This window comes from Vanellus vanellus (genome assembly GCF_965231255.1).
Source record: "Vanellus vanellus genome assembly, contig: HAP1_SCAFFOLD_35, whole genome shotgun sequence".
In the NCBI taxonomy this organism is placed as follows: domain Eukaryota; kingdom Metazoa; phylum Chordata; class Aves; order Charadriiformes; family Charadriidae; genus Vanellus; species Vanellus vanellus.
This window is the reverse complement of record NW_028128889.1, coordinates 1,351,346-1,372,210: the sequence shown is the minus strand read 5'-3', so window position 1 is coordinate 1,372,210 and position 20,865 is coordinate 1,351,346. Positions and strand designations below refer to the sequence as shown.

Below are 20,865 nucleotides of genomic sequence, written 5' to 3'. Positions count from 1 at the left end.
CCCATTGTAATTACTGGAGGTGGAGGCCAGGAGCGAGCTGTTCAGACACACACACCTGGTGACATGTGAAGTGCCAGAAGGGACCAACATGGATGCTGGAAGCTGAAAGCTCTAATGGAGCAGTTCATAGAGACAGGGCAGCGTCTGGGGACATCTTGTTGAGGCTGGTAGGAAATTCTTTTGGCCAACTGAAATGACAGCAGATGCCCACACGTACAAAAACTGAACCTGTAACTATTGCTTTTGTCCAGGACAGCCTATAGAGGTCTTCAGCTGACCAGATGGAGTCATGTGCCATTGGGAGAGAGAAGTCTCTCTCTTTCTGTTCTCCACCAGCTGTATTTTCTCCATGCCCTTTGAGTATAATGACAATGGTCTCATGTGCATCTCTTTATTTACGTAACTGAATTCAGGGCAATTGCATCTCAATTTCATGGCCAAATACAGGCCTGCAGTACTATGTGAGATGCCAGGGCTCTCCAGCACAAGTGCACACAGCTGACACGGACGGCTCAGGTCCTATAGAGGAACTCCATCCACTGACTGAAGCCCACCACTGCAGTGACAGAAGATGTGCCTGTTCCCTACCCAGTAGATGTAGAGAACTGCATGAATACAAAGCACATCTCACCAGGGTCTCCACTCAAGTGCATTCCCTCTCAAACCCTGATGGGGTTTCCCCCATCATTTAACCATCCCCTTGATGATACAATCATGGATGAGGCCAATAATTTTCACAGTTTCCCTTACCATAGCATGTCCACTCCCAAGGACATTTTCAACATCATCTCTTCCTTCCTGACATCCGCTTCAGCTCCCCCAAAGCCCCTCAGGCCTGCAGAGACACCACAGACAGCAGGCTCCTCTTCTGCTCCGACTGCACAGCCCATCCCCGTTTCTCTCTGGTTTTGGGGAAAGCACAGTTCACTCTTTGTGTGGGCACCTGATTTCTTCCTTATATTGCCATCGGCCATCCACTCCAGCGTGTCTCTGCCATGGAGCAAAGACTGTGCACACATGAGGTCTTGGAGGCTTGGTAGCAGGTTTCCCCATGGCAAGTCCACTCTCAGCCCTGGTGTCGCGGCCCAGACATGCACCGGTGCCCTCAGCTTGGGGCACAGGCAGGAGGAGTCCCACGTGCCATCTCTTCATTCACTTGAGGGGAATAACAACGGAGGTGTGTTGGGACAGCTCACGTGACTGGGGTGCTGTGATGAATGGGCAGAGGATGATCATGAGAGACAGGCTGGAAAGATCAGGAGGGGAGAGCTGTCAGTGCGAAGGAGATATGCTTAGATATGTGGAGCTCCTCTATGGGACCGACAAATGGAGTGAGCCCTTATGGCTGAGGGTAAGGGGAGAGGCTGGTAAGGGTGACATTGTTGTGAGAGAAAAAGAAGACCAGAGGGCTCATGACCTTGCAAAATGGCCTTATGTGCAAAGTCTGAGCATAATTTTCCTTAGTTTCTCAGTCCTTATGTGTCCCCCGAAGGGGTCTGTAATGACCTGGTGTTCACTGGAAAAGAAGCACAACAGTGTGCAGACAATCGTTGAGGTTTCTGGATGGTGACAGCTCGGGAGGTGGGTCTTTATAGCACAGCTGCCTGATGGGCCAACTATGGTGACCAAGAGCAGGTTACGGTTGTGAAAACCAGTGTCGTCCTCGGCTGTCATTCCCTTAGCCTCGCAAGGGGTCAAACCCTTGAGAATGTTTTAACACCACAAAGAGTTCGGTGAGGCGGGAGCTACTGGCTTTGCAGCTCCTGGGCCCCTGACAGACTAACCAGGAGGTGTGTGTGTGGCTTAGCCCAACGATTGGCTATGTAAAGGCTGAACCTCTCTTTAAGAAGTTGTAAGAGTGTGATAGGTCAGAGCTGACCTCAGCGCATGTATTCACCCCTGGCAGTGGGGGATATCTGGGGTAATGACAGTGAATATTTAGAGACCGGTAACAGATCAAAGAATATAACATCACCAAGTATATTAATTTTATATATGTGTATATATGTATACACATGAGTATATATTTATTATTTGCTATAACATTTCAAGGAGTATCAAAAAAACATATAACATGTTTCTACATATTTCTAACATTTCAAAGAACATCATATATTTTGATACAGCAAACCAGTGACTGTTCTTACATTCAAAGATTGTAACTGGCACCTTAAATGAGTACCTTTAGCCCAAATTACAGCTGTGATTAAAAAAAACTTCTCCTCCTTCCCATACATCATGTGGTCATAGTGTTCCTGGCAAACCACCTGGTTGGTTCAGTGGGAGCAGATGGCAGGTTCTCAGGCCCGTAGCTCTTCAGATGAGCTTTCCTGCAGAGGAGACAGCCAGGTGGGAGGCAGGAGCAGGAAAGAAGCTGTCTCCATTGCCACCATGCACCATTACCTGAGTGCAGCCTGTGCAGTGAAAGTTCCAAAGCAGTGAGCTGAGGGAGCCCACTGAGGGCTCCACTGGCAGCTGGATTAGAAGGGAAGGGTGGGCTCCAGCTGGAGGGCAAACACCATAGAGGTGGGAGCCAACAAATAGAAATGGGATGGGATAGCCTGGGCATGGGCTCCTGGGGCTGCGTCTGAGGCCTTTGGGTATGTGCAGTCTCTGCATGGAGAGAGAAATGTACCAAAAGCATTCAGTGTCCAAAGAAAGGCCATAAATTGTGCTGGCAAAGGAGTTCCCCCTCTTCCTGGACCACCACCAACTGGATGAGGAGTGAATGTGCCCAGCTTGGACTGGGACCCCCAGCACCTTCCTTTCAGTGTGAGGCTCCCAAGATAAACTGTGATTCAATATCTCATGTCCATGGGAGCAACAGCACAAACATCTGTGTCCTTTGGGCCTCCCTCTCCTGCCTTTCCAGCCAGGGCAGAGGAACAGGAGAGGGTTCTCCCAAAGTGGAAGCCCACCAGGACTGGAAGGAGACATGCCCACTTGCTCCCCTTGGCTAACAGAGGAGCAAGGGAGGCCCCTGTGCACCTCCTGTGCAGGAGAGAGGACACCTATCTGGAAGGACATACCCACCACTCTGCTGCCTTCAGCTGCCAACAAGGCAGGTCCCTCTGCCTCAGAAGGTCTGAGGCTTTCTCATGCTGTGTGAGCTGATGCAGTCATCTGAAGGTAACTGAGGTGAATGTGATTTCTGGGGATTTTCTTGTTCTGCTCACCAAATTCAGAGCAGCTCCTGGTTCCATTTCCCTGCCTCAGTTTACATCATGTTTCATGGGGGTCAGCAGTGCCTGGGGCTGTTGAAGCAGTTTCTACCACCTCAGAGCTTCCATCCCACCAGGGAGACAATTATACTGGTTCTACTCTCTGCAAATCCTCAGGGGCGACATGCCACAGCGAGAACCTTTAGAGTCTCCTTTCTGCTATAAACCCGGGCAGACATGAGAGATGAGGGAGCCTTCAGGTGCTGCTGGAGACTCACCTTAGCAGCTGCTGGGAGAAGAGGGCAAGGGCAGACTGAGGAATGAGCCCTGGTTCAGGGCTTGTGGTGAGGTCCAAGAAGGGAAGGTCATGGTAGGGAAGAGGCAGAAGGTAAGACACTGAACTTGGACTTCATTGCCACGATCCATCAGAGCTGATGTCAGTGCTTCATGATGAGGACTGCAGGTTTGTGATGGGTGTGCGGGGGGCTGTTTAGGTCTGAATGTTATTAGTCAGGCTGCTTGGTCTTTGAAGAGAAGAAATGAGAGCATCGAGATAAGAGTTTCAGCCCCGTCCTTTTCTGCATGTCTTCCCACCCCAGCTTCCACCTTCCCCCAGACACCCCCGGGCCCCTGGCACTGCACAGTGACATCCCAGGGACAGCCCCGGGACACTCTCCCTCCTTAGATGGGCAGGCGGGAGAGCATTTGGGCAGGTTGTGTGGGGCCACATTGCCTGTGCCCTTCACTTCATCCTTCAGGGGGCCACTTCAATAGTCTCAAGATTTGGTTATTTTTTTGTTGTTATTGTTGCTGGGTTTTGTATTTTTTCTCACTCTCAGAATTATGATTATGACCATGTAGTTGTTGGGGTTTTTTCTCCAGCCCTCAGCTTTGTCACTCCCCTGCAGTGGAGCGGGCTGGGGGTATCAGGCATTCTGAATAGTTTTTGGCAAACTCTCGGCACAGTTCCTTTGATTATCACCACTGGAACAAGTGCATTCCAGCCCAAGAGGTGGGTGTGAGGCCCTTGGAGGGCACTGCTGTTGCACAGAGCTGTGGTTGTTGGGCAGGAGCCTTCTCCAATCATGCGCTGAGGCATGTCCTGGCATTGCCAACGCCCCTGACCCTGGTCGTATCCCACCTCAGCCCCAGCACCCTGCGGACACCCCACTTAATGTCCTGCTTGCCCAGGCAGCCCCTCAAGCACAGCTGGCCATGCCGAAGTCCTGCTGCTGGGCTGGGATCTGCAGGCAGGCATCCTCAAACCCCTCAGGAACCACTGCTCATGAGGGAAAAATGTGAAGCAACAGGTTCTGCCCAGCAGCTCCCAGTCACAGAGCCACAGAGCGGCTGGGCTTGGAAGCCACCCCAGCATATCAGCCTGTTCAGCCCCCGCTTCCTAAAAGCAGAGTCAGCTGAGGCAGGTGGCTCAGGACCATGCCCAGTCAAGTTTTTAATAGCCACAGGGATGAAACCTCTGCAGCCTCTCTGGGCAGCTCTTCCAGTATTTCACCACACTATCTTTAAATTCCAATTTCCTGTATTTCAATGTTTCCTTTCTTCTTGGAACCACTGAAGGGAGTCTGAACTTGGCTCCTTTTGCCCTCCCATCCTTCCTCCCTGCACAACCTCTCCCATGTGCCTTGGCTCACTCCCAGTAACCCCTTCCCTATTTTTTTTTGGTCCCTTCCTTGTCACTTTTTATGCCACATTTTGACCTGCAATGTGGTTTTCAGCATGCTCTCTGGCAGTCCCCCAGCACAGTGCTTTGGTCATCTGAGGCAGTATCTCCTGACCTGCCCTTTCTCAATGGGAGGGATTTGCCTGTTGGGTGGTGGGGAAGGAGTTGGGTGGGAATCCTTTCCTCCTCATGGGAGTGTTTCAGGGAGCTGTGGCCACTCACCCTGCCACGTGCCCATCCCTTGCTTTGGAGGAAGGGTGGTGTCTGCCATGATGCTTCACACACTTGGCTTTTTTGGAGAGCAGGGTTTGTTTTCTCTGGCACACTTTGTCTTTCCTGAGAGAAGAAGGATGTTGATCCTCAACACCTATAGCACATCTTCCACAGGCGTATGAAAGTTATGTGTTTCTGTGTGAGCAAATGCATATCATAGATTTATTGCACAGTGAGAAAGAAGTACTTCCATTGGGCAGATGGCCTCTAGAATCTGCAGAGGGTCTGCTGGGTTGAGCATTCTTTACCTATCAGGAAGAACATTTGTTTTTCTACTTTCACGAGGCACGAAACACAAACTCATGTGAAGAGAATAACGCCCTACACAAAAAAATATTGAAGGTAAACACTGAAATGTGTTTCTTTCTCATAGGTCCTCTTTGGAGGAACTGAAAGATAAGTAAATTGTCATGGCCGAAGGGGAAAGGGACAACGGGACATCATCCACCAATTTTGTGCTGCTGGGAATAAGTGACGTCCCCACACTCCAGAACCTGTTTTTTCTCCTCTTGCTTATGATCTACTCAGTCACCGTATTTGGGAACATCCTCATTGTTGTGCTGGTGGTGGCAGACCGGCACCTGCACACCCCCATGTACTTCTTCCTGGGCAATCTGTCCTGCTTGGAGACCTGCTACAGCTCCACCATCCTGCCTCGGTTGCTGGCCAGCTTCCTGACTGGGGACAGCAGCATCTCTGCACACGGCTGCCTGGCTCAGTTCTACTTCTTTGGTTCCCTTTTAACTACTGAGTGTTACCTGCTGGCGGCCATGGCCTATGATCGGTACTTGGCCATACGCCAGCCCTTGGTCTATGCAAGCCTCATGACCTGGAAGGTCTCTGTACACTTGGCAGCTGCCTCTTGGTTATCGGGTTCACTGCTGCTGGTGGTAGTCATAGCCGCCTTGTCCCAGTTGCAGTTCTGCGGCCCCAAGACCATTGACCACTTCTTCTGTGATTTTACCCCATTGCTGGAGCTTGCCTGCAGTGACACCAGAGCAGTCACAACTGTTTCTTTCTTGTTTGGTACCTTGGATATAGTTTTTCCCTTCCTTTTCACACTGGGCTCCTACGTGTGCATCATAGCTGCCATCCTGAGGATCCCATCCAGCACAGGCAGAGAAAAGGCCTTCTCCACCTGCTCCTCTCACCTCACTCTCGTCACCATTTTCTATGGAACCCTCTTTGTTGTCTACATGGTGCCTAGAAGAGCTCCTCTGAGGCAGCTTAATAAACTGTTCTCCTTTTTCTACACCATCCTCACACCCCTGGTCAACCCCCTCATCTACAGCCTGCGGAACAGGGAGGTCAGGGAGGCACTCAGGAAAATCATGAGGAAAGCCCTGGTCCTCACCCAGAGCTCATGGTCCCCTGTTGACACAGGCAAAAGACACTTCTAGCTCCTTTGAAAGCTCTGGATACCGGCTGGCTCTTCAGAAGTGCGTGCCACTGAGACCACTGGTGCAGTGGTGAGGGGAAGATAGCAAAAAGTCCTTGGAGAGAAATATCATTCTTTAAAAACCAAAGTTTAAAATGTCACACATTTCCTTTTTTCATGATAATAAACTCCTTGATGATCTTACGTGTTGGAACTGTTGAAGTGTCAAGGTTTCATTTTCTGATGGAGGTAAGAAAAGATATTTGAACTAGAATATTATCTAAGGGCCACCAAGAGGGCATCTTTCTTCATATGGGTACCCAAGATGGGAGTCATCTCCCCCTGTGGTGCACATTTCAAGAGCTCATAAACACTCACAGAAAGAAAGACTGTTTTTAAACAGAAAGATTAGTTTAATGGGCTCTAATGACTTCAGTGCAGTGGGGGCGAACAAAAGCACAACTCTGGTACTCAACTCCGGTACTCAACTCCGGTACTCAATTCCACCACTGTTATCACCAAAAACCAAACCGGTTTCTTACTGACACTCACCCCTGATGTGCCATATCTCTTGCCAAAGTCCTTTGACACTGATCAGGTGCTCAGAGCCTTGTCTTGGTAAATGGAAATATCTCTAATGTTTGATATTGCACCACCTCTCCTGGGCCCTTGCTGCTGTGTTTCGCTCCGAGTGCTTTCTCAAGAAAACCCTAAAAACTAGCTCTCTCAGCCTCTCCTGGCACATCAAGTGCTCCAGGTCTCAACCATCTTTCCAGCATCTGCTGGACTATATAAAGTCTATCACAGTCTCTCTCATGCTGGGGGGCCCCACACTAGACATGGCAGTCCTGATGCAGTTCCCAGAGGGAAAGCATCACTGCCCTTTCCCTGCTGCCTCTGAATTTGCTAATGCAGCCCAGAATGCTGTTGGCATTCCCAATCCTAAGGGCACGCTGCTCCCTCCTCTCCCACCTGCTGTCCACCCACCCTCTTTGCAGAGCTGCCTTCCAGCCGGTCTTCCCCAGCCGGGCCTGTTGCATAGTGTTGTCCCAGTGCAGTGGCAAGGGGAACATGGCATTTGTCTTGGATAAACATATTCCACCCAGGCAGCCCCTTTCACCAAGCCGTCAAGGACTACTGCATCCACCTCACCCCCCATCCCAAGGGCCCATCGTGTTGTTGTAAAAGGCATTCAGGTTGGTCAGGCACAGTTTGCCATAGTTGAGGTAATGCTGGCAGTTCCTAATCCCATTCTTGACCATCAAGGTCTTGGGAATGGCTTCCAGGAATATTTGGTCCATCACCTTCCTGGGGACGTAGGTCAGGCTGACTAGACTCTAGTTCCTTGAACTTCCTCTTGGCTCTTCATGAAGGTGGGTGGGACGTTTGCCTTCTGCCAAGCATCAGGAACCTCCCTGAGTGCCATGGCTTTCCCAGGATGAGAGAAGCAGACAAACGACTTTGACCAGCACCTTCAGCACCCTTGGCTGCAACTCTTCATGCCTGTATGAGTGAGAGTCGCGTAGGACCAGTCAGCTCACTGACACTCTCTCCACATGCCCTCGGTCACCAGGCACCCTGCCCCACTCAGCAGTGCCACCACAACTTTTTGCCGCCCTCTGGCTGCCAACACTCTTACTGAAGCCCTTCTTGCTACCCTCTGCCCCACCCAAGCAGTGCCCATCCTGGGGGAAGCTCTGCCCCGTGCCTGGGGAGGGTGGACAGACAAGGACCAGGGAAGGCTGGAAGAAGACAGGACAGCTCTGCAAAAGGCCAAGGGGGAACGCATTGCTGAAGTTGGGGCTTGAACCTGGGGGTCATCAGATCAAACTTTCCTAGCTCAGCTCCTTCTGCCCTGCCCCAGGAGCCCTTGTCTTGGTGCCAGACCTGCCTGAGCTCAGACAGGCGTGCGAGAGGTGTGCTCCTCAGAGAGATACTGTGACTAGTCCCAGCTAAACCCCACAGATAGGACCTACCCTCTCCCTGCCCAGGCCTGCCAGCCTGGCTGTGCCAAGAACCCATCCCTGCCACCCCACCTCAGCCTGTTCCTGAAAAGCTTGTTCCCGTCTCTCCAAGGGCTCTGGAGCTGCCTCAGACTCAGGCCTGCAGGGAGTTAACTGCTGTTCCCCATACCCACAGCCAAGCTGTGCAGATGTGACCAAACCCAATTTGGTTTCTTCTCCCTATGGCCACCTCCCACACCTTCCAGCTTATGTCCTGCTTCTCCCCACATCCTTGTGTCATGGGCCATATTGTGACAGACACTCACCTTTTCAGGAAAGCTCACCACATGCACGGGCAATGGAAACGTGTCTGCTTTGGTCTACAACGAGTTCTGCCCTTTCCTAGGAGGCCTTTGTACCAGCAGCAACTGCTGTGCTGTGCCCATCCTCAGTGCTACATGGACAGCTGGGGAGAGGGAAATGGAGCTCCCTGTTTTAATGGACAGTGTTCCGCACAGGGACACTGCCAAACCCCAAACAGCCACGCACCCAACTGCTTCCATTTTTCACGGCAGTGTTTGCAGCATCATCATCATGGCCCTGTTGCAAATTTTCTTGCTGAAGCCACAGGACCAGCAATGTTGAGCTGGGAGAGACTTTCCAGGATCCATCCCTGCCTTGCCCCTGAGGAGGATTTTCTAGTGCAGGGGTGAGTGAAAAGCCCTCTGAGCAACTGCATTCTATTTATTCTACAGGAGACACAGGGGGATGTGAAAGGCCCATGAAGTGTTGGTGTTGTGTGTGGCTGCTGACACAGTCAGTGCTTTCTCACTGCAGTGCAGGGTTGGGGTTCACACCATCATTCGGTTGTGTTTTCAGGCCAGGAAAGCATGTTCTTCAGCACTATACCACTGACGTGAGGGTGGCTGACCCTGTGCACACACAGGGACACTTGTCTACAATGAATTTCACTTGCCGTGTGATTGCGTAGTCATTCAGTCTTAGTAGGTCTTAGGCAGATGCCAGTGCACACCCCTGCAGACCTCCACTGTGAGAACTGACCTGTCTGTCCTTCCTTTCTTTTCTTTCTCCCTCCCTCCCTCCTCCCCTCTTACCCTTCTCCCCTCCTTCTCTCCAAGCGTTGTTGCGGAATGGTGAGGAGTCCAGCCCATGCAGCAGGCCACTGCAGAGTTGGTGGGGACCAGCTGGTGGAAGCAGGGCAGGCTGTCAAGGAGGAACTTGGAATCACATTCCAGGGAAGCAGACAATGTTTTCGGAAAGCCAAAGCTTCCTCAGACTTGACCCTTGCAGGGGACAGGAAGGGTAAGATGGTGAGCTGCTACCACTTCCTTAACATGGAAAGAATTAACAAGGACAGTGTAGGGCTAGCTGCTCAGCTGGGTGGAGAACCTACTAACAGCAGACCCAGATAGGTCTGAGGAACTCAAGGCCTCCTTCTCCTGACTCTTCAACATGTCCCAGGCCTTTGTGTGTAGGGTCACATCTCCAGAGGAGAATTACAACCAGCAGTGGATGAGGGTGGGGTCAGGGATTACTTCATGAACTGAGCCCATGCAGGTCTGTGGGGATGAACAGACTTCATGGGAGTGTGTTGACAGCTGCTGCTTTCACTGCGAGGCCATTGTCTGTCACTTTTGGAAAGCCATGGTGATGGGGGAGGTCCCTGGTGACTGGAGAAAAGGCCACATTGCACCCATCTTTGAAAAAGCACAGACGTGCAATCCATGGAACCATGGGCTTTTATGAGAGTGTGCCATTGAATGAGTCCTCTGTGGGTGACATTTCTAGTCACATAAGGGAGAAGAAGGTGCCCAAGAATGGTCAGTGTGCTTGTATAGTCAGGGGAAATCATGCCTCATCAGGCTGATTGCCTTCATGGTAAACCACCTGTATTTGTGAATAAAAGGAGTAAAGTGGATGTCATTGGCCTCAGCATAGGAAGACTTTTGACATGGTGTCCCTCAATATTCTTGTATTCAAGTTAGGACGCTAGAGTCTGGATGAGTAGACAACCTCATGGGTAAAGCAGCAGTTGAGTGATTGGGCTGAGAGAGCATTAGTGAAGGGGTCACACCTCCATGGAGAGGCAGCAGAGGGGTCTTTCCTGGACCTTGAGCAGTTTATAAGTCTTGGCTCTCCAGTGTTCAGTCCAGACTTAGGGTGTCTAAAATAACTGCCCCCAGGACTCTTGTTCTACTCGCTGGCTGCTCTGCTGTTGTGGGTTAACCACAGTGGAAAGTGAAGCACCACAGAGCTGCTCACTCCTTCCCCCCACCCCTTGTGCCCCCAGTGGGATGGGGCAGGAAGAAACGAAGTATACAAGCAAGAAAAGTTGGGTTTGAGATTTTTAAAGATGTTTAATAAGTGAAGGATAAGTGGAAGAAGAGAGAAAGAAAAGAAAACAGAGCAAGTGATGCAACAGCAATCACTCCCTACCTCCCATGGGTAGTGGGATGCGCAGCCAGTACCCGAGACAAAGGTGGCTATTTCCGGAAAGCTCCCTCTTTTCCCTTTTATTACTGAGTATGATGTCATATGGTAGGGATTATCTTGTTGATTAGTTGGGCTCATCTGCCTGGTTGTGTCCCCTCCCAACCCATTGCGCCCTCCCCAGTCTATTCCCTGAGAAGGCGCTGATGCTGTTCAGCAAGAGCTAGAACATCAGCGTGGTACACACTTTGTCTGCACAAAGAGCAGAGAGCCCCCTCACCCCAGAAACTTGCTGGAAATGAACTTTAGTAAGGAAACAGGACAGGCTGGAGAGATCAGTCGCAGGCACGGCCAGACAAGTGTATGACCAGCCAACAGTTTACATGTGACCAGCTCTTTTTAACCCCTTTGCCCTCTGTTTCCCGTGTTTTTTCCTCCCCAACCCACCTTGATCCCTTCCTTTCCTTTGCCTTTGGTCCTTTCCTAGACACGCCATCAGGAAGGGGAAGATGACTTTCAGATCTTTAATTTTCCTACGGTGATTCCATCCAAGGACACTCTGGATACTCAATGGGGTCTAGCAAACAATTTCTCAACCTGAAGGTGGTCATCTTCTTCTCATGGGATGTGTCACTGTCTCATCCCTTTTGACTGCTTTGACTATTTTCCTTTCAAGGTACTGGCAGCTTGGGCCGACACAGCCTGAACAAGCGATTTGCAGTCAACTCTCCAGGGGAACTGCGGATGTTCTGGAGTAGGAAGATATCGAGGTGGAGCTATCCGAGATGGCAGGAAGGCCCCGGGAGACCTATCCCCTTCCTGAGGAGGATCATAGCCAGGCAGGACACCACATTTCTCTAAGCTAATATGGGACACCTGTGTTCACACAACCAAACACCTTGTGGGGGCTTTTGGTACTGTTTCGGCTTATTTCACAAACTCTGCAGTATCACTTTCTCCATAGGAGTGTCTTCAGGGCAATACTCACTTCCTTATTCCTCAGGCTATAGATGACGGGGTTAAGCACGGGGGTCACAGCTGTGTAAAACAGGGCAAGGTATTTGTCAGTGTCTGCAGGGTCTCTTGACCGTCCTTTGAAGTACACAACCATCGCGGAGCCATAGAAGAGAGTCACCACCCCGAGGTGTGAGGAGCAGGTGGAAAAGGCTTTGCGTCTGCCCAGAACTGAGGGCATTCTCAGGATTGCCCTGACAATTTGCGTGTAAGAAACAACTCTCAAGGAAAAGAGAAGGACTGCAAAGAGCAGGATGATGGTGTGCAGCATCACTCGGTTCCAGAAAGTGCCTGCACAGGCGAATTCCAAGAGAGGGGGCACGTCACAGAAGAAGTGATGAAGGGCATGGGAGGCACAGAAGGGCAAAGTGAACACCTGGTACGTCTGCCCTGCCTGTACTGGTATGACAGCCAGCCATGACCCCACTACCAGTGTGACACAGAGCCTCCCATTCATGATGAGGCCATAGTGCAGGAGGCCACAGATGGCTACATAGCAGTCGTAGGCCATGGCAGCCAGGAGAAAGCTTTCGGTGCTTCCCAGCAAAACCAGGAAATACAGTTGGGCAGCACAGCCAAGGAAGGAGATCCTGCCGTCTCCCGTCAGGAAAGCCAGCAGCATTTTTGGCAGCCTGATGGAGATATAGCAGATTTCCAGGAAGGATAAGTTCCTCAGGAAGAAATACATGGGGCTGTGGAGGTTTGGGTCTACCAAAGTGATGAGCACGATGAGGCCATTCCCTACGAGGACCATGAGGTAGATGATCAGGAAGACTGTGAAGCACAAGTCTTGCAGGTTGGCCTGGTCAGAAAATCCCAGAAGAAGAAATCCGGGTCCGTCTGTGTGATTCTCCAAGCCTTTTCTTTGGGGCATTTTCTGTCTACAGAGCAATCCAAACACCACGCTCACTGGACAGTGGCAGTGGCCCCTCCACCATCCCACACCCCTCAAGCACAGCGAAAGACTGCAGACGCCAGCGCAGGTGTGACTGCAGTGTTACCAAAGCCCCAACAAGATCTGCATGGCTGTACGGGAGTCTACCACCAGGTGCTTGTTGAGAAAGGGCTTCTAAGGAGAAAACAGAACAGAGATGTTCAGTCCAAATGATGGAGTTTGGCAGTATGGACCGGAAAAACGTGTCTTTCCTTCATGAGAGGAGATGTTCTAAAAAGCGTTGTCTGGTGATAGATTAGGGAAGGGAAGGGAAGGGAAGGGAAGGGAAGGGAAGGGAAGGGAAGGGAAGGGAAGGGAAGGGAAGGGAAGGGAAGGGAAGGGAAGGGAAGGGAAGGGAAGGGAAGGGAAGGGAAGGGAAGGGAAGGGAAGGGAAGGGAAGGGAAGGGAAGGGAAGGGAAGGGAAGGGAAGGGAAGGGAAGGGAAGGGAAGGGAAGGGAAGGGAAGGGAAGGGAAGGGAAGGGAAGGGAAGGGAAGGGAAGGGAAGGGAAGGGAAGGGAAGGGAAAGGCAACACCAGATTTCACTCTCAGATTGTAGTGAGAGAGATTTACCTCAGCTCTTCTGAGACATAAGAACTCATCTCCTGAAGCTCTGTCCACACACGGTGAGCAGGGAGACATGCTTTGGATCCAAATTTTTCATTTCTACATGGCTGACAGGTGAACTCTATCAGAAAGAAAACAAATTCTATCTGTCCGTGAATCAGAAACATTGATGGGGCATTTCAACACGTCAGAAAAAGTGCTATTTGTGCATCTATCCCAATCCCTCAGGGTGCTAAAAGGAGCCACTGTGCAACACTGTCTCAAAGAGCTTTCAATGCATCCCAAAACAAAGGTGATCAAAGGCAGAAGAGTGGAGATTAGAGGGTGATCTCCCAAGGTATCTGGTTTTCCTGAAAAGGTCAGGATTTTATGACTTCTGAAGGAGCTCTGTGCAGTTCCCTGTTCCTGACCTTGCTGCTCTGTCGCATGGATTTATGGCAGTTTACCGAGGGCTCGGTCGCTCTGATGCCAAGGCAGAGATGTTTCCCAGGCCCCTGGAAGCCCTTGCAGAGCCGAGCGATGCTCTCATTGACTGGGAAACTGAGCCTTCCCCTCTGCATTTCCCACAGCACACGGACTTCTGGTGGATCACACCAGAAGAACGTGAGCCATTAACAAGCAGCTCTGCAGTAGCAGGTTGCTTCTTGTGAATAACAGACTCAAACAAAGGTTTTTTAAAAGTTTCGATTTGATGTGGAGAAAGCATGTTCTCTTCCAGCGCTGAGGGTGCTGGCTGCGTCTCTGCAGCTCTCGCTGACTGCCTTCCAGAAGTCGTCTTAAACTCTGATGTATCGATAATGAGAAGAGCTGGTTAGAAAACATGTCATAAAAGTGTTCCCATTAGCCAAGTGAAAAACACACCATGTTTTGTCCAAGAAGTCACTTGAATTCACAGACACCCAGTCTTAAGAGCATGATTTTTTTTCTTTTGTTTTTAATATTCTCTTCCTACTGTTCCTGCCTATTTTGGTGAGTTTTATCCATGGAGTTCTCTTAGAGCTGCCCTTTGAAATCTCCAAGAGAAAATCAGGGTTTATGTGAGGGAAAAGTGACCACGATCTCTTTCCTAATCTCACAACTTATGCACGCCAATGCACAGGAGCATTAAATACTTTTTATTTCCTGAAATACTGTCAGATATTGCATTTAGTGTACACAAGTTTTTAACAGAAAGCAACCGCTTATAGGCAGCTTTTCCATAATCAGCATTGTCTGCTCCTTTCATTCCCCTCCCCCACCCAACCCTACAGCATCTTCTTTCTCAGCGCTTCACAGGATCACGCACAGTGCATGGTTTGGACTGGCTTTGGCGTGGGAAACTGCTGGAGGACTCTTTACCCGGGGACTGTCTCAGCAGCAGCGTTTCTCCAAGCTGAACCAAACCTGCTCCTCTGAGCCCAGCCGAGCCCCACAGATGCCTGCAGCTGCCGTGGCAGTGGCTGTGCTGCCACGGGCTCTCAGCACTTCAAAGCGTGCCAAAAGGGAGTTACCATTGTCAGAAGCCACAATGCAGGGACACGCTCCTCACTCCATGATGTTGCGGGGGAGACGGTGCGGACCTCTCTTCCTTTCTGTCATTTCCCTGGAAAACACCTGGATGGGGTTCCCCGGACTCTTCTCTGCCACTCCTCTTCCCACCTGGTTATAAGTCAGTGAAGAACCCCAGGAGAGAAGACAGCAATGCTGGCGCGACCAGTGCTCCTCCCCAGACACCCACAGCATCATTATCAACTTGAGAAAGACTGTCAGAAAAATGATTAGAAGGGTCTGAGCAACTTCCAGAACATGACTTCTGAAAACAGAGAAATTGAGAAATGAGATTTAGCTGCTCAAAGGAAAACTGCTAAGCTTGTAAGAAGGGGGGGCCGGGGGGAGGGGAGGGGAAGGCAAGAAAGGAGCAGTAAAGAAGCAAATTCAATCTGTGTTTAGCTTTAGTTTGCAGAAATGGAAAAGGCTGCTCTGCAACACCTCCTCCCTGGGCCTCTACCTTGGGTGTGCCCTGTATTAGCTCCAAGGAGAGATGGTCTTGAGAGGTCAAACTCCAATTGCTCACGCTGTTGGAACTCAGGTTCACCTCCAGAGGGTGTAGAGAGAAAGCTCAATTTGGAGGTTCATGGGAAGGTAAGAAGGCCTGTGTCACAGAATCACAGAACCACAGAATGGTCAGGGTTGGAAGGGACCTCTGGAGATCATCTAGTCCACCCCCACCACCCCAGAGCAGGGTCACCTACAGCAGTTGCACAAGACGGTGTCCAGGTGGGTTTTGAATGTCTCCAGGGTAGGAGACTCCACAACCTCTCTGGGCAGCCTCTTCCAGTGCCACTTCTTCTCTGCCACCCTCAAAGAAAAGAAGTTCCTCCTCATTTTAAGATGGAACTTCCTATGTTCAAGTTTGTGCCCGTTACCTCTTGTCCTGTCACTGGGCCCCGCTGGAAAAAGACTGGTCCCATCCCCCAACACTCTCACTTTAAGTATTTATAAGCATTAATAAGATCCCCCCTCAATCTTCTTTTCTCTAGACTAAAAAGACCCAAGTCCCTCAGCCTTTCCTCGTAGGAGAGATGTTCTAATCCCCTAATCATCTTTGTAGCCCTTTCATGTAGTCCTTTCATGGCACTGCACATATCTATGTTTGTACAGATTACTGTGGCCCCAGGGCCCCCCAAACGGATGAGTGTGTCTGACCAAGGCAGCCTTGTGTGGCTATATAGGGGAGAGCTCCCAGGGGAGAGCATCTCCTGCCCTTGAGTGAGGTTCATGCAGTCCTTGATTTCTACCTCTGAAACTACGCATGGGTTCAGCCCTGCCGTTCAGCCAGTTCTTCACGCAGCACACCATGTACCTGGACAAGTTGTCCAGAAGGATGCTGTGAGGGAAGCTATCAAAAGCCTTATGAAAATCCACAACTACATCCCCCACTTTCCATTCATCCACTAGGTAGGTGACCTTACTGTGGGCCGTGGTGAATCGCTTGTTTCTCTTGATGTTAACTCCTTCTCCCAGGTGGGCATTGGGGCTCTAGACAGCCACCAGTTCAGGCTGGGCTCTTCACTGTCCAAGAAGGGCACTCTGTGCAGCAGAGCTGAGATAGTTTCCTAGCAAAGTCCGAGATAATAAGAGGAGGAGAAAGCCTAAGCTCTGACTCCATGAAGAGCAAGTAGAAGTGTTGGAAGTCGTCTGGCCAAAGATTCCTTATGACAGGGGAATCCTTTCCCACCATTATCACTGGATGGAACTCTATGGACATTTCCTGAAGTGTTTGAGTGCAAAAAGCCCAAAGAAAGTCGTTTAGTTTCCACACCGTGCCTTCCTGGTGGGCCTTCCTGGTGACTGTGCCTGGGTCCAAGCTCATCACAGTGCTTGACCCAGCCATGAGACTTCTCTTGCCTATCACCTGCACAGACAGATGGGACCTCACAATCTACATCCAAGCCATTTTCCTTTTTCTGGCCTGTGAGTTTCTCAGACAGAACTGGCTTCATAGTCACCTTCACAGATACCTGCCTGTTACGCAGCTGTGAGATTGTGATGCACAACTGACATAAGTGGAACTTCCTCACCATCACGCACCCTGTCACCTACAAGCTGATCTGACATCTCATCTCACATTCACCTTCCAGCACCATGTGACTACTCCGGGGCATCACAGTCTCTGCATTCACTCTTCCTCCCAGGGAAAAACAGCTCCGAGTGAGGGTGAGAGGACAGGTGGAAGGTTAGGGGTTTGGAGGGAGGGTGCTGGGGCTTAGGGGGTTGGGGTTTCTGTTAGCAGTTTGCGTTCAGGAGAACCCGAAATTCTGGTGAGAATTTCTACTTTGTGCTCAGGGTAGGGCGAGGGGTAAGAGCTTCCCTTTTAGGGTTGGGGATCAGGGTGAGGCTCAGGGTGAGGGTTTGGGATTCTTCGTAGGTCTTCTTGTAATTGATGTGAGTACTGGTCAGCTTTGTGGGTTAGGGGGTGGGGTTAGGGCTGGAGGTGAGGGCCAGGGTTAAGGCTAGCATTGCATGACTACGGACCTCACAGACAGCAACCAAGTGCTGTCCCTCTCACGCACCTCTCCTTTGAAGTTCCCTCCACTCCCTTCTCTCTGATGAAACCCTCACTCTTCTTGAGCACCTCACAATGCTGCTTCTTAGCAACCAGCTTCCTCCAGTAGAAATGACATCCCAACCTACTCTCCAGAAAGGACACTTTTGCCTGCATCTTCCTCTTGCCTGCCCCTAACCTCTCAGCTCATCTCCCTGTCCTTTCCCTCCAAAACCTCACAATCCCTCTCATCCTTCTACCTCCTGGGAAACATGAGTGAGGCTTAGGAGAGGGGTTGAAGAGGAAGGGAGGTCGAGGGACAGGATGAGGGAGTTGGGTTATGGTTTAGGCTTGAGGCATCTGAGGGTTTCAGCTTTGGCATTAGTGTTCAGGGAAGGGCTAAAGATGAGAGGTCTCGGATAGGTGTAAGTGTTAGGGTAGAGGCAAAGGTCTGAGGTGAGCTGGGCAGTGCCAGGTCTGAGAAGCAAAGGGGTGTAGGCACTCTGCGTGCTTCTGCCCTCATGGTGACCAGAAGGAAACCTCAGCTCCTGGTGACCAAAAGCATCACCATTTCAATGGTCTGGGGATCAGCACTGGGCCCCTCGGCTTGACAGGGCACATCCAAGGGGCTACACGACACAGGACATCTCTGCCTCCTTTCTTTGTCATCCCAAAATCGCAGCCTCTGAGTTCGTGCTCCAATCAGCCCCCAGGGAAGCCCGCTTCAATTCCCTGAAACAGCTTCATCACCCACAGCCTCAGCAGACCCTGCTAAACCTCCAAGCCTCTTTATTCCTGCCATGGCCCTCCACTCCCTGTGACTTTCCCCTGGGAGCTTGTTGGTGTGCAGCGACTGTTGTGTGTAGTTGCAGAGGGACTTTCTTAGAAGAGACTCTTTGAGGAAGAGTTTTGCTAAGTGCTAACAAGCGCATGATGGAACACAGGTTCTTTTGTTTCTCAGTGGTAACTCAGTATTGATTTCCACATTGACAAGTGATTTTTCATTTGACTGTCAAATGTTGCCCACAACACCCCAAAATCATTTGCTAGAGGTGGGCATGGGATCAGGAGGCAGAGGCAGCCAGGTAGATGTGACCACAGGAAGATGGGCAGGGAGATCACGAGAGACATGAGTTGGTGACAAGGCTCTGGGCTGGGAATTTGGCCAAGAATGGATGTTGAGCTCTGCCTGAGAACCTGAGAAATTTTGTCAACGTTTGAAAAGCTGTGAGCACTTTGTCACTCGCTGAAGTGATAGAATACTTCTACTAAAACTAATAAATTTTCCCCGAGTCATGTCAAATGGAGAATTTTAATATATGTTCAGTATTTTTTGGCCATGTCTTCTTTCCTCAGTCGTGAGGATTTTTGTCCTCTCCTTCCACATTGTTTCTTCAGTCACCTCTCACCGCTGTGACCTTCAGGGAGTTGCTGCTTTCCCCTTCAAGGAGCTTAAAGCTCTCCTGTGTTCTGGTAGTCTGCTGAATTAACTCTTAAACCAACTTGCAAACTGTGTATATATTAATAATTTCCTCTTCTCTTGTCTAAAGTGTGTCATGTACGGTCATTGCTTGAGGAAACTGGACCTTATTGGAGGTTTGGACCTGGCATGCAGTTGAGGAGCGTGTTGCTTCTTTTTATTAATTTATTAATTTAATAAGAAATATTGGTTTATCATATACTTGATAAAAATCAATTATAATTTATTGATTAATAATTAATAATTGTATTTTACTTGTGGTTGTTCAATATTAATTACAAACCTGTATCTATTTACAGACAACTCTCAGGTTAAATCAGGTGGGAATTGGTACAAAGAAGCTGTAACAGTGATCTACAGAGTTCAGTGCAGAAATGTGATGTAGGAAAAGAATGCAAGTCCCAGGCGGCCCCCGAGAGAAGTGGTGGGGTTGGGGAGGTGGGGAGGAAAGTTGTACATACAGTGGGGGACCCCGAGGGGACAGCTGTTTCTGACTCTGCAGATCTGCTCAGGACACCCTCTGCTTCAGTATCAGTTGGAGAAAGCTGCCAGCACTTCTGTACACTGAAAACATAAAATAAAATATGCTTCAAAATTAAAACCAATTTTTTTTTCAGTTCACATTGAAATCTTCCACTGTAAGTAGACTCCTGAGACCTCTCCAATTAGCTGTACAAGCCTGGAAGGCCTGCAGAAAATTACAGAAGAGAAGATGCTCATTTGGGCTTTCTGCACTTTAACGAGCCCCATGGTGTATTTGGAGCTGAGCCCGTGAACCTCAGATACTGAGAGTGAACAACCTGTCCAGGAGTTAAAGTCAGCAGCAAACGCCAAAGTGTCTTGGAGCATTAATTGGCCCCACGGAGGGCCATTCCAGAGCAAGCCTCCCCATGGGTTTGTTAGAGCAGAGGGAAAGATTTGACACAGTTATGATGTACAGTGATTAAAAATGTATTAGTGATTTAAGGTAGATCAAGAGATGGAATTTTAGCAGCACTTAATCATTAACCAATTTAGAGGTTTGCAAAGTGATTTGACAAAATAATTGAACAGCGACTTAGCTACAGATTCGAAGATGGGAAGATTCACACTAACGTCCTATAGAGTATTCCAAATCAATACATATACATATGGGCAAGAGCACACGTCTCAAGTTAATACATAATACATGAGAAAAGCATATAAGTACACATGCACACACACCCCCACACACAGACAGTGGTCTTTGATTCCTGGAATCAGGAATTTCATAATAGCATATTAGCTATAATGCTAATACTTTTATAATGGCTCTAACGAGCCAACAGGTACTGCTTTTAACTCCTATGCGTACATGGACAAACAGCAGAATATCCACATCCATAAAGCTAATGTGTATATCACAAACACATAGGTGGAGGGGTGGGTGGGAGAGAGGCTAGCCTATAGTCACAATTTCCCTTTCCCGAGTTTAGGATAAATACTCACAATGCATTGGTGTTCCTCAAGGGGCAGTAGTTGAGGCTCAAGAGGGATTCTCTCACCCTTGCCTTCTAGTCCTCGAGGTGTCAGCCTGAGCGGTGTCCCCACTCAGGGGAGATCCTGGCCACAGCCCACTGCGATCCAGAAGAGTTCAAATGGTCTTTATGATAATTGCTACGTATAGGATCTGAGATAATTGACTTTCATCATGTACTTTTCCACTCTGAACCAGCTCAGACAATGCAATATTCCAGTACTTTCAACCAGAAAGTACGCAAGCCCAGAAGTTGCAAGGACTTGGGGTCCTGGTATTCCCTTTCTTTGTGGCCACGACCCATATGTTGTGAGTAGTGATGGGTTGTACTTATTATCTCCAAAGTGTAGGACCGTAGGGATCAGGCACACTATTGTGTTCTGGTCTGTTGTGTTCTACCTTTTCTATCTTTCATGGTACACCATTATGTATTGTTCTGATCTACTGTGTTATTTTGTGGCTCAGGT

The 20,865-nt window shown here is 49.7% G+C and overlaps 2 protein-coding genes across 2 annotated transcripts; one reads left to right on the top strand and one right to left on the bottom strand.

Moving 5' to 3' along the window:
* Positions 1-5,525: 5,525 nt before the first annotated feature.
* On the top strand, positions 5,526-6,515 carry LOC309683918 (olfactory receptor 11A1-like; the record flags this gene model as incomplete). Its single annotated transcript, XM_082499898.1, has 1 exon — positions 5,526-6,515. The coding sequence occupies one exon, from the start codon at positions 5,526-5,528 to the stop codon at positions 6,513-6,515; it is 990 nt and encodes a 329-aa protein (XP_082356024.1).
* Positions 6,516-11,836: 5,321 nt separating this feature from the next.
* LOC309683841 (olfactory receptor 10AG1-like) lies at positions 11,837-12,775 on the bottom strand (the record flags this gene model as incomplete). The annotated part of the gene is made up of 1 exon (XM_082499839.1): positions 11,837-12,775. One exon carries the CDS (start codon positions 12,773-12,775, stop codon positions 11,837-11,839), a length of 939 nt encoding a protein of 312 aa, XP_082355965.1.
* Positions 12,776-20,865: the final 8,090 nt, after the last annotated feature.